General features: G+C 60.4%; 1 protein-coding gene across 6 annotated transcripts in view; it reads right to left on the minus strand.

Moving 5' to 3' along the window:
* Syn3 (synapsin III) overlaps positions 1 to 16,541 on the minus strand; it is a 278,828-nt gene that overhangs the window by 12,283 nt on the left and 250,004 nt on the right. For 5 of the 6 annotated variants that reach the window (XM_010637618.2, XM_010637616.2, XM_033763883.1 and 2 more), the window contains 3 exons: positions 7,440 to 7,582; positions 3,519 to 3,593; positions 960 to 1,062 (listed from right to left, as the gene is read on the minus strand). In XM_010637618.2, the coding sequence (XP_010635920.1) occupies positions 960 to 1,062; positions 3,519 to 3,593; positions 7,440 to 7,582 (321 nt within the window). Of the gene's footprint in view, positions 1 to 959; positions 1,063 to 3,518; positions 3,594 to 5,260; positions 6,628 to 7,439; positions 7,583 to 16,541 lie in introns of those variants that run through there. The other variant, XM_033763884.1, reaches the window with a different exon arrangement.

Genomic DNA, 16,541 nt, shown 5'->3' on the forward strand with positions numbered 1-16,541 from the left:
CCGCACGGGAAGCACCGGCGGTGCGAGGCCATGAAGCCAGGTCCTCAGGAGCTGGTGTGTCCCCGCAGGCCACAGCGGCGTGCACAGCCTGTCCCTCACCACAGTTCACAGAAGCACCATTTGCTGGCCATGGAGCTGGGGTGGTGCCAGGCTGCAGGGTCTCGGCCTTCTGTGTGCTTATGGGGACAGCAGCTCCCCGATGTCCTCAAACCCCAAGGAAGGGGCACTCCACGGAGTCTCCTGGGGCAATAGCTCTGAGCGCCACTCTAACCACCTTCTTTCTAATGTGAGTTTTCCTCTGGCTGCTGGGTCCTGGGAGGAGGTGATGGGCTGGCTGTGCTCTCTGTGCTGGGGGTGGGACAGGGTGGAGGGCGGAGCAGGCACTGGGGACACAGGGGATGAGGTACCAGCTGTCCTGTGCCCCTGCCTCTGCTCACCGGCCCTGGCCTGCAGCACCCAGACAGGTGGCTCAGTATCTGGGGCCCAGTGGGGTGCTCCAGGGTGTCACCCAGGTTGCAGGGAGGCCCTTGGTCTCCAGCTGAGTCCCCCATTAGCTGCCCAGGGCTCTGTCCCGTGTCTGTGGTCTGGATGCACTGGGAGCCGAGAGTGGGGGTGGGGAGCAGGGTGTTGGATGGGGGCCGTGAGTGTCCTGAACCCACCCATTTCCTGCTCTCTTCTCTGCCAGCTGCAGCCAAACACCCATCCTGCTCACTGCTGTGTCCCCAAGCCACCCAAGCCTAGTCACGGGAGCCCCGAAGCTCATGTCTTGTAAATAAAAAATGTGAACTCTTTGCAGAGTGACCAGGAAAAGTGCGTCCACCTCACACACTGGGACGCTGGCAAGGGCCCAGGGGACAGTCTGGTGAGTCACCCTGTATCATCTCCCCTTGGCCTGGGGAGTGGTCACCCCCAGGCCTATGCCGGGCGCAGGCCGCCGAGACCTAGGCCGGGCCCCGTACCTCTATGATGAAGTCTCTGCCGTCCTTGCTGTGCACGGCCTTCACTGCACAGATGTCCAGGCCTCCAAACATCTCGGAGCAGCTGTCCACCCACAGCCGGTACCTGTGGGAAGCGACAGGTGACAGTGACACCCGGAGCAGGACCACAGGGGAGGGCGGGACACCCAGCGGGACAGGTGGACGGCCACACGGCCACAGACGTGCGTGTGCGCACACACGCGCAGACACAGGCACGGTGGTGTGACGATTGCACAGGAAGTGTTCAGATAAAGCGCTGGTTATGTAAAGGACACATCGCCCTTCCTCCCCTGGCTTCAGACACACTCATCCCATCGTCCGCGCCACTGTCTGCGGCAGCTCTGGAGTCCTCTTTCCTGAGGCTTCCTCTCTCTGAGGTGTGGTCCAGCGTAGGCGTCTGCTGCTGGCCGAGCCCCATCCAACAGAAAGGGCTCAGAAACACAGGCGCCATGTGACTTCCGGCTCTTCCCAAAGTCAAAGCGAGCGAGAAAGGGAGACGTCTGAATCCATTCAGGACGTGCAGGCAGCCCGGACAGCGCAGCTACTGCCCCTCGGTAAAGAGGGCTCCAGAGCTGCGGCAAAACTGGGCAAGAAGGAAGGGATGAGCGTGTTTCAAGCAGCGAGCGGGATTTGAGGGGATTCGTGGAATGTGGCTTTTACTGTAATCATTAAACGCAAGCACCGCGATACTGGGTGTGATAACAATTACAACGAATGTTTTAATTAAAAATATATATGGATATAAATGGAGGGGAAGAGAGGACAGCAGCCTCTCAGAGCCCCTCCCTGCCCCATCCAGAGTGTCTGGGCCACCTTCCCCTGGGAAGGCCACCCCAGGGCCTAGCTGCCCTCCCAGCTCGCAGACGGGAGCCTGCCCAGCCCTGTGAGATTCCTGAGGACAAAGGGCGCATTCTCCCTGTGCGGGGGATGCAGGCCCTGTGGCCCTGCTGCTTTTCTTCCCGGTCAGCCCCCTGATGGCGGCATGGCAGTTTGCTTTGCTGGGGACACAGCCCAAGCCAGACCCTGCCGCGGGGTGGCTGTCCCTGGCCGTCTTCCCTTGACTCCTGTCGTGGGCAGCTTGGGGAATTACGGGAGTCGCTGCCCTTGCCCTCTCCTGGCTCCTGGGACACCGGACAGCGCCTGCTCCCTGTTCTGTTTGTGCCCCTGAGCCTCTGGCCTGGTGAGAAGGGTGGTGACCAAGTGGCTGGAAGGGGTGCTGCCCTCCACCTGCAGGCCGGCTGGTCTCGGTGAGGACGGAGGGGAGGAGGGGCGGGGCTCCTGTCTGGAGCTCCCCGGGTGCCCTCCAGCTCTGAACCCATTCTACAGAGGGGAAGCAGAAGCCCGGAGAGGTCACTAAGTGCCCTGCCATCTGGTGCTGCTGAGTGAGGAGCCAGGCCTTCGGTGTGTGCTCCATACCCCCGCAGTAGTGGGGGTGCCTCTCGGTCCCTTTGTGTGTGCAATGCATAGGCCATGGCTGCCCTTGGCAGACCCAGGCTGAGAACTGCCTCTCCAATCCGGGAGGCTGGGGCCGCTGCCTGTGAGCACCTGGGAGAGAGCCACCCTGCCTCAGCCACTTGGCCCTGCTGTGCTGGGGCAGGCACTCGAGAGTCTGGCTAGGGCTGGCAGCACCCAGGCTGAAGACGCAGACCAGTTTCCTCTGGGCTGGGCACTGGGCACCCTCTCACCATGCTGCCTCCACTCCAGGCAGGGTCGGGAAGGCTCGTTCCTCTGAAGGTCACACAGCAGGGGACTTTCCCTTGAGCTGGGTGGCGGCCCAGAGCCCTGATTTGGGTCCTCTGGGTCCCCCAGCTCCTACTCAGGCTTTCTTTCCTTTGCTCCACCCTGCTTTTTTTCAAACTACTGGAATTGAACCCAGGGCCTTTGCACCGAGTTGCATCCCCAGCCCTTTTTTGTTTAATTTTTTAATTTTGAGACAGGGTCTCTAAACTCTAAGATGCCCAGGAACCTGACACCCTCCAGCCTCAGCCTCCCAGGGTGCTGGGGTGACAGGTTTCTTCTCCCTTGTGGGGCCCCTCCCCTGAGCCCTGGCCACACCCTGGAGCACAGAGGAGTGCTCTTTGTGGATCTGAGGATCCTGAAGTCCCTAGGGCCAGACCAGACGTCCAGTCTCCGCAGAGGGGTGGGCAGGGCGGCCAGAGGAGGCTCCATTGCAGCACTCGTGGAAAAGCGAGGCCTGAGCCTGTGCAGCCGTGGCTCCCGCTGCGGACCAGCTCATACGTTCTGAGTTCCGCGTGAGGGCCAGAGTCTCCAGGTGGTGGCCTGGGCTGACCAGCCCTGCCCTGCACTGTCTGCTGGCTGTGAGCAGAGGCCCTGTCTAGGGGAGGTGGCAGACGTGCTCAGGATGGACAGATGGAACCCATGCCTGGGAACACGCCTGCCTGGGCCGAAGGCTCCACCCTCTCCTGGGGCACGGGGGACCCCTGCATACGGGCCGGCTGTCATCGCCAGCTTGGTGAGGGGACACAGCACCTCCCCCAGCCCGCCCTGCCGGGGCATGGTCTCCCAGCCGTGGTCTCTTACCTCTCAGTCATGGCCACCTGCTCCAGCATGGCCGAGCCCGTGTTGGCCTTCCAGTTCCCCGAGATTGAGGTTCTCCTGTGGCAGACATGCGTGTGAGGGGTGTCCTGGCCCACCCACCCCCTGCCTGCTGCCGAGGGCCCTGGTCCGGCATCCATGTGAGCTGTGGCTCCGGCTTCGGGAGCACACCGACCCAGCCTGCCTTTCCCGATTGTACTGTCCTTCCTGTGATGACTTGTTTGTTGGATCTTACGTATTATTTCCTACACCTTTTTTTACATTTAAAGATTATTTCTAAAAAAGCTCATACTGTCTGAGAAAACCACCTGACCTTAGTGCTGTGGCAGTGTCCTGAAAGGTCCAGGGCTTGGGGCTGGGTCCACACTTGTCGCTGTTGAGATGGAGCCTTTGAGCAGGAAAGTCGGGCCATGAAGTGTCCTTTGGAGGGGGCACGGAGCCTCTCCATCTCTTCCTTGGCTTCCTGGTTGTCTGAGGAAAGCTGGGCCTGGGCTGCCAGACGCCCAAAGGAACCAGGGCCTGAAAGCTCTGAAACTGAGCCCAAGCCAAACTTTCTTTTTAAGGTGATTCATCTTGGGTGTTTTGTGTCAGTAATGAAACGCTGAATAATGGGCTGGATCTCTTGTTTTCAAGGAGAACGAGGGGCAGTGTAGGCCTTGATTCTGGGAGATTTTGCAGACCCCAAACTGCGGCAAGTGGTGACTTTTACCCACTGGGAGGGGCAGGCAGGCTGTCAGCGGCCGCCTGTCTCATCTGTCTTCCCAGCCTTCTCCGCACCGTGCCTGGAGGTTGTTCTGCCACCTCCCAGGGCTCTGTGTGCATGGCCTGTCTCAGCCTCCCTGTACCTCACCTCCCAGACTGCTCTCCCTGCGGCTCCTGTGAGGTGCGGCTCTCTCTGAACTGGCCTTCTTGCGGGCAACGCTCCTTCCAACTGCCTTGGGCCCGTCTGCCCCGAGGGGTCGGTGCACTGCCATCCGGGGACCCCTCCAGGGCACGGCACTACAAGGTAGGGCTCCATGGCCACCCCAAGGACTGTGGCCTCAGACTGGAAGGCGGGGGCGGGGAGTTAGTTCCAAACTGAGGAGGAAGCAGTCACCTGAGACCCCAGAGCAGCTGTCGTGGGCCTTGGAAGGTGAACAGGGATGACCCAGGTGGGCCAGGGACGCCGAGAGAGAGGAGAGTTGGATTCCCAGCTCCAGCCCTTGCTGGCAGTGTAACCATGGCAACACCTCGGAGTCTGTTTCCTGGTAAAATGGGAGCAACCCTGGTCCCATCCTGTTTGGGGCTTCTCGTGCCCTGGAAGGAAATAGCCCATAAATCTCCTGGCACAATGCAGGCGGAGACAGGAGGAGCTGGTGTCCGGGCTGAGGCCACAGGAATGAGAGAACAACGCAGGGCACATGAGGGGCCACCGGCAGCGCTCACCTCGGCTCTCGGGGTCCTCAGAGCGGCGCTGTCATCGCTGCCCCATGCCGAGTCTCAGCTCGGTGCTGGTGGCCAGAGCCCTCCACGGATGAGCCACGGCCACGGCGGACGCGGGAGGGCTTTGGATGTCGGCCCGTGGTCTGAGTCCCTTGGTCCACTTGGGCCACTGCAGCAGAACGCTGAGTGCTCACAGGCGACAGAAACTTCCGCTGGGTGCGGTGGTGCATGCCTGTGACCCCAGCAGTTTGGGAGGCTGAGGCAGGAGCACAGAAAGTTTAAGCCAGTCTGGACAACTTAGCGAGACCCTGTCGTAAAGTTAAAATTAAAGGGGCTGGGAGGTACTCGGGCTTCCTGTGTTCCATCCACAGTACTGCTCAACGCCACCACCCAAACCCAAGCAAAACCCAGACATGGCTCTGTCTCCATTCTGGGGTCGGGAAGTCCACGCTGGCACATGTGACCCTCGGCTCAGCGTGCAGGTGGGGGGCACGCAGAGATATTATGGAGGATGAGTGCTTGTGCACACTGTCTCACGGGGTCTGCTCGGGGAACTCTGACACAGGACAGCAGGCGCCGGGCAGAGCGGGACGTGGCCAGGCGGGGCCCACGCTCCCCCAGAGCCCCTCCCTGGTGCGGGCGCCCAGGGGCCAGGAGAGTGGGACTGATGACACATTGTAGCTGTCAGGACACAGCGGCTCCTCATAAAGCATGAGGCGATGAGGTAATCGGAGAGAGAAGAAAGTGGGACGAGGTGTGGCCACTGAGGGGAGCTTGGACAGGAGGGAAATGACATCGCCATGGCCGTGCTGTGTGGAGGGTGAGAGGGGTCCGAGCACCCCGGGGGTGCGGGGGGCAGAGTCAGCTCGCACGGTCCAGGGTGGAGGGTGACAGGCAGGGCAGAGCGCGCCCCAAGGACCAGGCCCGTGCTGCTCTCTGGGTCTGTCCCCGTGTCTGCTCCCGAGTCCCAGGCAGCACCCGAGAAGGCAATCCAAACAGACCACACGGTCCTGAAGCCGAGTCGCCACTTGGCCCTCTGGGGAACACACAGCCAGGAGTGCAGGCGCAGCCAGAGCCACAGGGCCTGACACGGCGGCCGTGGCTAGCGTGACTTCTCTGGGCAGCGGGTGGTGGCGGGCTCCTTCTTGGGCCCTGGCTGCTTGGCACCGAGTTCAAGCACAGAGCGGCTCTGCCCTGCCCAGGCCCGACCGCCAGGCCTCCTGTGTGCGGCGCGGCGGCACACACAGCTGGCCCTCGGGCCTCAGCCTCAAGGCGTGTGGACACAGCCTTCCCAAGAGGTCCGGGACATTCGACCTCTCTGGAGGCCAGGCCTCCACCTCTCCAGCCGGCCCCAGCCCTGGTGACCGTCCTTGTGCACCTCTGCCAGTCCTGGGGGCCGTTCTTCCTGCCTTTCCTCCAGCCACAGAGCTGCGTCTGGAGGGAATGCCGCCTGCTTTGCGTGCTTCTGGGTGGGCTCGCCACATCGGCGCCTGTCTTCCCTAGCCAACCGCTGCTTCCATGGGATCCAGTCTCAGAAAAGCACTGGGGATGCTCAGCAGATCCTTGGCCCGGTGCTGTGCCTTCAGGATTGTCCATCATTTCTGGCTGTGCAGACTCCTGGAGCTTCCCAGGACCCTGGTGTCTTTGACGGTGCTGACTCTGACACTGGTGACTTAGTGGGGATTTGTTGGTTAGGGTTTTATAGGTCTGATCTCCTGTGGTTTTCTAATAAATTCCTTTCAGTGAAAATCCCATGAAAAAGTCATCTGGGCCTCCCATTTCTCCTGCCTGCAAGCCCTGATGTGGCCTCCCGGGCAGTGGTCTTTCTTTTTCTTTTACAGTGTGGGCTTTGAATCTAGGCTTCCCTATCACTGACTTACTATTTTACTCTGAGACAGGCTTTCTCTAAGCTGTCCAGGCTGGCCTCAAACTTGTGATCCTCCCGCCTCAGCCTCTGGAACAGCTGGGATTATAGGTGTGTGCCACCATGTCTAGCTTCGAATTGTTTTTATTAATCCCATTGCAGCTACAGCCCTGAGTAATCTGTATTTTTTCGACATTGACTATTGAATCGAGGACCTTTACACTGAGCTATATCCACAGAGCTTCTTTTTTTTACTTTGAGGTCTCCTAGGTTGCTAAGCTGCCTTGGCTGGGCTCAGTCCCCTGCCTCCGCCTCCCACCGTGCTGGGCTGACAGTCTGCACCATGTGGCCACCCAGAGTTACCTTTAAACTGCAGAGTGGGTTGGATGCTTCTCTGCTTTGGGGAGAACTGGAGGCCCAAACCCTTGAAGGCTCCAAAAGGCTGCCTTGCGCCCTGCTCCCAGGGAGCAGCCCATGGGGGAGAGCTCTGCCCAGTTCGGGCCGTGGCTCACACAAGCCGCAACGTCCTGACCACAGAGAGAGCAGCAGAGGGGACAGTGGGGGATGGCCATGAGGCAGGACAGTGGCGTTGCCAGCTGTGTCCCCTGCCCGGGACTCACATGTATGCTTTGTAGTTGGAGCCAATCTTCTGGATGCGGATGTCATACTTGGAGTCAATGAAGGCCTCGGTGGTGGCATAGGTCTTGGCCATGGCTACCACGCTGGTGATGTCCTGGTAGTCCAGCTGGTTCTCCACTTTGATCTGCGTGAGAGGAAGAGGGCATGAGTGTCACCTCCCTGTTGGGGCCGTGTGCCGTGTGTGTGCATGTGCGGGGCACTGTGCACGTACACATACAGGAAGCTCCAGTGCTGGTCGAGGCCCGGGGGTCACTGATGTGTGCTGGGCAGGCTGGGCACCTGGGCAGAGTCCAAGCCCTGACAGTGACCTCAGGGCAGTGCTGTGGGCAGCTGGGTCCCGGGGACCCAGTGCTGGGGGCAGCAGGTTGCGGGCAGCAGCCTCCCCGCTTTCCCATCCTGGCTGCCAGCCCTTGGGCCCCCATCGAGTCCCAGCCCTGACGTCTGCATCCCTCTCCGATGCTGCCACCACCCGTACCCCAACCTGTGGCCCGTAGAAGCCCTGCAGGCCCAGGGGAGACGGAGGGCCCTGTGACAGTCACTTCAGGCAGGAAATGGAGACTTCTGGACCACGGGGCAACAGGCGCAGAGCCGGGCCGTCCTGACTGGTGCAGACCGCCTTCCACAGGGAGGGCCAGACTGCAGCTGACGGAGTCCCCTTCCTGCCTGGACGCCCCCTCTAGTGGTGACACAGCCCCACTGTTCCTAGAAGAGAGGTGGCAGAGGCAGCAGTGCAGAACCAAGCAGCCACTGTGAGGCTGTAGGGACACGGGGGCGACTCTACCGGGTGGGAGTGGCTCAGAGAGGCAGGGCGCAGCCTTGTGTCTGCAGAAAACGCTCCCGAGAGGTTCTGCTGTGAGTGCCCTGCCCGTGTGCCGGTTTAGATTCTGCCGCAGTCTTTGGTATCTTCGGATTGCAGAAGCAGACAGGCTGTCATCTGGCTTTTCATGAGCACTGTATCGCGTGTGAGCCCTGTGGTCCCTTGTAGGAAAAGTGGTGCTGACACAGAGCCACTCCAGAAACTCACCTAAATCCTCGTGCGGGGCCCAGTCTCAGAGCGAGACAGGAGGGCTGACAGAGGAGTTTAATCGTCACTTCATCCTCAGAGCGATGGCAACTCACCAGTCCCTCGCTCACCTCACAAACACTTGGGTGGCACGCAGTGCGCCGTGGGGCTCGTGGGGAGGGGCTGGGTGGGCTTCGCAGTGTCCCTCAGGCCTCGGACGCCTACCAGGAGGGTGGTTTGCGGCTGGATGGACATGTTTAAGAGGTGCTCACTGAGGCTTCGTGCCACCAGCGAGCTCAGCTATTCACTGGGAGCCTGGCGTGCGGGCTCCATGCGCCCTGGACCCTCTAGTGCCGCATTTAGAAGTCGCATTCGTCCTGCCGAGCTGGTGATGGTCGCACGAAGAGACAAAGGACGCTGCTGAGAGGCACCGCTAGAGTAAGTTCAGAGGCTGGGAAGAGGGCTGCGAGGGCCACACCAGCATCACGAGTGACACGGAGCTGAGTGGGATGGGCGCGGAGGTGAGGGCCACACAGGAAGAGGAGAACGGACGAGAGCTGGCCACCGGCAGGGTAGGCGCTGTGGTCGCTCTGAGACCACGCGAGGCCAGGCTTGGTGGGCGGGTCGCCAGGCCCTGTGTGTGAAATGACCTGGGGTGCTGACCCTGGAGAGCCCCGCGCGGCACCGCCTGAAGAGAGCAGTCAACAGCTCAGCGCTGGGGATAGGAAGCCCAGATCCCGCCTTCCCTCCCCTCAGGGCGGGGGCAGCGCCCACTGAGGCAGGCAGAGCTGTGTGCATCTGTGAGCTGGGATGGTCCCTCCACACCACAGGGCCCCAAATCCACGGCTCCATCAATCCTGGGTCCAAAATGCTTGGAAAAGCCTCACGCCCACGCTGAACTTGTCTCCTAACCAGTCCCACGGGATGCAGGATGGTACTGTGTAACGGTGTCTGTGTCACTGAGGTGTCACGTGTGACAGAGATGGCGATGTTCGCAGGGACACGCGCAGGTCAGGAGCAAACACCACCACCGAGTCAGGGCCTGGGCCCCGCAGCCTTGGGGTCGTGACCCAGCCCCTGGGAGCCGAGGTGTGCTGGGGAGCGACGGCGTCCTTTATCAGGCAGATGCGCGGAGCACCTGTGGCCCCCCACGTGGCAGTACTTGCCACGGCCAGGCCTGCAGTGACCCCTCAGGGCCCCGTGTCAGGAGCCCAACCCCCACTGTGGCACCAGTGGGAGGCAGAAGTCAGACCACTGGGGTGTCTGTGCCCTTGAAGGGGACACTGAGACCCCAGCCCCTTCCTTCCCTCTTGCTTCCCAGCCAGCCGGAAGTGAGCAGCTGGCTCCAATACAAGCTCCCGCCCATGGCCCAAAAGCGAGGGCACTCCGTGCTGCCGTGGACTGCAGCCTCCAAGGCTGGGAACCAGCACGAGCCTTCGCCCTGGACACAGTTCTGTCTCAGGTGTGGTGTGAAAGCTGACTAAGGCAGTGCTGAGAACATGGCAACACCTGTGAACGGTGTGGAAGGAAGAGAGTGAACAGCAAATAAAGGGGGAAATGGTGGTGGAAACGTTCTGAAGAAAAGGAGGCAAGGTGGGCGAGGGTGCTGGGCTGGAAAGACCTCCCAGAGGTGGTCTGCAGAGGGAGCCGAGAAGGAGGGCAAGCGAGCAGGCAAGGAATGGTGAATGCAAAGGCCCTGGGGCAGCCTAACACCATCTTCGCGGTGAGACCACACCTGGGAGATGTTGAGTCCCTCTTCGAGGCACAGACTGAGAGATCAAGACACTAATGGGTCGGAGCGGACTCCTGTGAGGAACAGGCTGAGGAAGGGGGAGACACACACACAGGGCCTGAGCAGTAGCGGCCCGTGCTACAGGGTCCTTCAAAATGCCATCCATCAAAAACCTAAAATCAAAGCAAAACTGAGGACAGAAACAACTCAACCCAATAGCCAGTGGGTTTCACCAAGCGGCTGAGAAATGTGTACTTCATTCAGCAGTCGTGCTGTCAGCGATAGGACCGGCGCTGTTATGTGACGACCGTTGCGACAAGTAACCTCCACGTCGTCAGGAGCCAAGTTTCCCCTCTGTGTGCGCTGCAGTGTGAACCCCAGGGCTGTGGGCCCCAGCGGAGCGCTTTGCACGGAGACCGCTAAGCAGAGTAAAGCACACGCAGTCTGTATGTTGGACAAGCGAAGCTCAATCTTCTCTGCACCCCCGAGTCAAAGCGTCGGTTTGACTTTATCATGTGCTTTTCTCCTGTCCCCCAAGAAACCCCTGGCTGACAAAATAGCTTCGCATGGCACACACCCAGACCGTGCCCTAGAGGGGACTCCGCCACTGCCGGCCTGCGGGGGGCGCTGTTCAGGCTGGGGGAGGACGGTGTGCGGCGGAGAGGGCTGCATGTCCAGGACAGCGCGTGACATAGGGATGGGTCGCCCAGCTGGCTGGGCAGCCTGAGGCTCAGAAAGGACAGTGTTGCGCTGGGATGAGGTAGACAGCTGGTGAATCCTCCAGGACTTTGCAGGAGGTCTTGGTCACCTTGGGGTTGCTAAGGCACTGTCTCCTTATTCAGAAAATGGGCCGGGTGCGGAGGTGCACACCTGTAATCCTAGCACTCAGGAGGCTGAGGCAGGAAGACTGCTGTGTGACCAAGGCCATCCTGGGCAACACAATGAAGCATGTAATGAGATCCTGTCCTAAAGAAAATACAGCCTCCAAATCCAAGAAGTGGGCACAGAAAGGGATGAAGAAATGTCCTTATTTTTGACGAATGCAGGAGCGAGAGAGGAGACTGTCACCCACCACAGCCCCGAGAACACTGAGGGGCCCAGTCTGTGGCAACCGCGGCCAAGCCCCTGGGAGGGCCGAGGGAAGCGGCCACGGTGGGGTCGGCCGATGACTCGCACCTCACAGAGCCATTGTTATGCCCACAGGGTCCTCCAGACAGCCTGGCTGCAGGGCTGGCACCGCAGAGCCTGCTCCCCGGTGCCAGGGCCACAGCTGAGCCCGATGGGCTGACTCGGCATCCAGCCATGTCACAGGAAGGGCAGTACGCACAGAGCACCGGGAGCCGCCGTCGGCCTCCACGGGATGCAGGGAATTCTGCAGGAGAAAGTGATCTGGTGTCTGGATAAACATGGGACACACACACACGCACATGTGTGGCCCAGAGAGGGGTTGTCACAGGACAGAGTGTCGTCCGTGTCGCCCTGACCATGTGGCTGTGCAGATCCAGAGGCTCCAGGAAGAGGTCGGCCGAGGGGCCCTGGCTCTCCGAGGAGGTTGCGAGTGGTCCGGGTGTGGTGCTCACAAGCGGCAGGCGGTGGCCGAGGGTGGGCAGTGCGGAATCCCGATTCTGTGGTGGTGATGGTTCCACCTTGTGAAGATGCTAACAGCCACTGAGCTGCATGCTTCAGGAGAAGAGGTGTTTGATGAGGTGCTGAACACATGTTTGAAAAATGAAGAAAGGAGCTGGTGTTGGCAGGAAGTGTGGGAGTGGACATAAAACAAAACTGGCCACCAGTGGCTGCATGATTGGCATGCAGGGCTCCAGTTTACCATTTTCTCTTCTTTTGTGTGTATTTGAAAAATTCCATCATAAAAGGTTAAAAGCAAGCAGGATTACTGGAGAAAGACCAACAGTGCTTGGACTGAAACGCTCCGAGCAGAGGCTGTCAGGCGGGCATGGCCCCTTTGGTGTGTCCACTGCAGAAAAGGACACTGGTCAGTGCATGGCTCAGCCTCTCTGAGGGGAAGAAGAGCCATATCTCAGAGTGCTTCAGCTGCCCTGCAGCAAAATCCACGTGACATCCCCGGAGCCTCTCCCAGGGAGGTCAGCGGACAGATGCCCACCCAGTGCTCCCCTGGGCCACCTTGTCGTGCGGCTCACGTCTTGGGCTGCGCCACTGCCACAGTGAAAGGTCACGACAGATCAGGGGCTCAAACAACACTCATCTCACAGTCCCTGAAGCTGGAGCCTGAGGTCAGCGTGCTGGAGTGTCTCAGCCACTCTTCCACAGCACCTGACCCCAGAAGGAGGACAGGTTTGTTTGGGCTCATGTTTTCAGTCCATGGCTGGCTGGCTCCGGGGCAGGACTGGCAAGGTGGAAGGGCCTGGTGGAGTGCAGATTGTAGCCCATGGCCACCAGGACGCAGAGAAGGGAGGAGCTGGGGAAGAGAGTGTAGCTCTCTGCTCACAGCCCAGTGACCAGCTCCACCCAGGCCGTGCCCCTCACAGTGCTCACGAGTGGCCACCCCCACACATGGGACTCTGGGGGGCCCGGGTCTGGAGGAGGGCAATCTCCCTGGCTATGCGCTCAGGGGTGGAAGTTGAGATCTCTGACCTTCTTCCAAGGTCACGAGGCCCAGCCACAGGCTCCCTGTCCTGACCTAGTCCTGTCTCCCAGGGGCACCACACAGGGCAGGGCTTCACCACATCAGTCTGGGGATGCAGTCCAGTCCCAGCTCCCCACACACCCTCCTGTCCTTCCGGAAAGCATGGTTCAAAGAAAGCAGTTTTCAGATGGCCAGGAAAATGCAATCAGATGATCACTTTGAACCATTCTTTATAGATTTTTTCTTTTTTGGTTGAAAAATGTACATGCATTCAAGGCATAAAAGAGGTCTAAGCTGTACAAAGGAAATCTGGAGTCTCGATCTCCTTTTCATCCCAAGCCTCCTGGTGTAGGATTGCCTTCGAAATGTCCCACAGATAGACTCAGGCAGGTGTGAAGGGGACCTGTCCTGTCTCACTCCCAGCAGAACTTGTCTTGCAGGAAAAAAAAATGTCTAGAGTTGTAACTCAATGGTAGAGCATTTGTAACACCCTCAAGGCTTTGGGTTTAATTCCCAGTGTGCACGTGCACACACACATGCACGCATGCAGAAAAAAAGGCAAGCTGCAGCAACAATCCACAGGGGCCGCGGGCACCCAGGTTGCCAGTGTGGGGAGCAGTGAGGGGACCCGAGTGAGGATGGAGGTGGCTGCAACCCTCCCGTGCTTCCCGCTGCCTCTTCCTGCCCTCGCCCCTCACTGTCCCGCGGGCTCTTCTGACCACAGACCTGGGCGGCTGAGGGTGCGGATGTCGTCCCTTCCTGGAGGGACAAGAGGGCCAAGCCGGCAGCCGGGGAGTGTGCAGCTCCCCAGCAGGACTCGTGGCCTGTGACTCAACCCCAGGCCCTTGGGCCTGCGGCCCATGCCAGGGACTTACAGGGCTGGCTCATGTGACTCACGACTCTGCCCGGGGACCCAGCGACTCAGCTCTCAGCAACTAGTAACACCGGCTGCAGTCCAGGCACGGTGACCCTGCAGGTGCCTTGGGGTTGCTTTTTCTGCGGAGGCGCTGAGCGGCTCCTTCGTCTTTGACAGCCTTAGGAGGAGCTGTGGCCCGGTGCATTCTGTCCCAGGGAGAGCTGGGTCCCGCGGGCCGTGTGGCTCTGAGCCATCAGTGTGGTCCTGTGGGGCCCGGGCACAGGCAGGCACGGGGAGGCCCCGGTGACATCAGGGTTATGAACATACGTTGGTGGGTGGGGTGGATGCGTGGGCAGATCACCTAAGCCGGGCTGGGGTGCAGCAAACGGCAGATTGGGGGAACCAGGCGCTCAGTGGGTCTCCAATCAGGTTCCTGTGTCTGGCTGGTTTGGGGGTGTGGGTCGCCCTGCCCTGCCTCTCTCACTCCTGGTGGTCACAGTAGGGACCTGTGTGCCCAGGAGGCTGCCATAGCCCCACCAGACAGAGAAGCTGGTCTTGAAGGAAGCCAGCCTGAGGCCAGCAATGGAGACGGACAGCACCCGGGGCTGCGGTGGTTTTGCTGGGCCCTGTTTCGCTGGTTCGAGGTGGGGCCCCCATTACTTGCAGGCCAAATAATCCAAATCTGGGGTGTGTGGGTTCTTGGCTCCCGGGTGCCCAAATGCTCTGCTGCCCCCTAATGGAAGCAGGGTCTCTGCACTGACTTCTGAGCCCCAAGGCCGGAGTGGGTTACCCAGCACCCACCCTGGGGCCCACAGATGAGGTGTTCAGGAAGCGTGGCCAGGGCAGGGCCCCTCTGCGGTCACTGATGGCTCCCAGGCCTGCGGTGGGGACCTGGGGCTGCATCGCTGGGCTGTGCAGGATGGGGAGCTCAGACTCGAACTTGGCAGAGCCGGGCACGGCTGGGGACGGAGGCGTAGGAAGGGCTGGCAGATGCCGGGACGCCGGGCAGGGTCAGGGAGTGCTGACACTCTGCTGTAGAAGCACGGGTGGCCTTTGGGCCCCGCAGAGGACTGGGCAGTGAGCATCCGGGGTGATGGCTGCTGTCTGGGCCCCAAAGGCTCGGGCTGGCGCTCTGCCAAGTTGTTCATCCCTCTTCCAAGGGGAGTCAGGCTGGGCAGGGGGTGGCAGCTCCAGTCTGGGCCAGCGAAGGCCCCGCCCCACCCCGCCAGTGACCTCCTCTGGGGGACTCGGAAGCACTGACCTGGAGCTGTGGACAGGAGGAGCTTTAACATCTTAACAGCAAAGCATTCACCTCCATGAGTGCGGGAAAATCGCTCTGCTCCGGGACTCTGCTATCTGGCTGGGCTGTGCTCTTGGCACTCAACTAACACTGGAGGCTAGGTGTCCCAGGCCACACACACAAAACAATGCCTGCAGCCCCAGCATCTGGGAGGCTGAGGCAGGAGGGCCAAGAGGTCTCAGGGTATCCGAGATCTCTGTCTCAAACAGTCCTGCAGTTTTCTCTGTCCCCAAACAGCATAAGCAGAATAGAAGTTCTTCTTTCAATTTCACTTTGAACTGTTTAAAAATGTGAACTACATCCTCAACTCATAGGCCGTGGGCTGGCCTTGCCTCCAGTCCTCGCTTCAGGTCCCTGCCAAGGTCACCTTGAAGTCTGACCCTGGTCCCCAGCCCCTACAAGCTCAGCGGTGCATCGGCCTCACTCTGTGACGTCAGCCACCCACCCTCCTGGGCAGCAGCCTGGGCAGCAGCAGGGGAGGAGCAGACGCCGCCCCTGGGGTGGGCACTGTTGGAGCCTTCCTTCCTCTCTTCTGCCTTGGTCTCACTGCTGCTCCACTGCAGGGACAAAGATGGGTGGGAGCCGGGACACTGCCAGCTACAGAGCAGGCGATTTATGAAGGGCAGGGGCAGCGATCCTCGCCATGGGGAAGCCCCACAGCTCCCAGGTGTTCCCAGACCTTCTGCCACCTCTCCTGGTAGACAGGCGAGGACAGCCTTGGGCTCCGCGTCCCGGCCCTCAGGGGCTTGGAGGAGCACCAGGGGCCTCCGACACCCTTCCTGCACAGTGCTCTTAGTCTGAATGTCACTTCCATCCCGGTCATGAGTGGGACTCTGGCTTCTGCCCAGCTGGGCTGCTGAGGGGCTTTGGGAAGAGGCAGCCACGTGGGCTCCACCACCCCATGCTCGGGATCTGGACAGAGGATGGGGCCAGGAACAGGCATGTTGTGAACCCCTCACTAGGCTGCATCAGTACTCTTGATCTTGGTGTTAGAAATGAGCCCCAGACTCAGATTGTCTGTGCCAGAATGAATGCACTCAGATGACAAACAAAACAAGGCAGAGATTAAAGTTTACTTCTGCAGAAGGGCACGGTGTGCTCAGACAGGAGGCAGCAGGCGCTCTGAGCCGGAAGTGGGGATTTAAACCCCAGTGCAAGGGAAGCAGTGGAGCTTTCTCCCCATTGGCTGGGTTGACTCTCACAGTCTCTCCTGATTGGCTGGTTTGGGGCCGAGGAGTTGCTGGGCAGGGTTGTGAGGACAGCAGAGAGGCGGGGAGAGGGCGTGAGGAGCAGAAGTCCCCGGCCGTGGAAAACCACCTTGGTCTACAGCTGTGTCCCGAGGATTTGAATGCAGCAGGCATTTTGTGGTTGGGAGGGCTGCCTGGGTGGACTGGAGTCTGAGGTGGAGGCTCCTGTTTTGCTCCCTCCGATGGAAAGGCCGGGCCCAGTTTCTCACGCTGGCCTCCCGGTCTGTTCTGCAGAGCTGCGGGTGGCACGATGCGCCCCGCAGGGGCTGCGCCTCAGGAGCTGTGCTGTTGAAGTGCAGAGGGCCCTGGCCTGGCTCTGTGCCCACCTCACACGTGTGGG

This window comes from Fukomys damarensis, unplaced genomic scaffold (genome assembly GCF_012274545.1).
Source record: "Fukomys damarensis isolate Sample0158 unplaced genomic scaffold, DMR_v1.0_HiC HiC_scaffold_15, whole genome shotgun sequence".
In the NCBI taxonomy this organism is placed as follows: domain Eukaryota; kingdom Metazoa; phylum Chordata; class Mammalia; order Rodentia; family Bathyergidae; genus Fukomys; species Fukomys damarensis.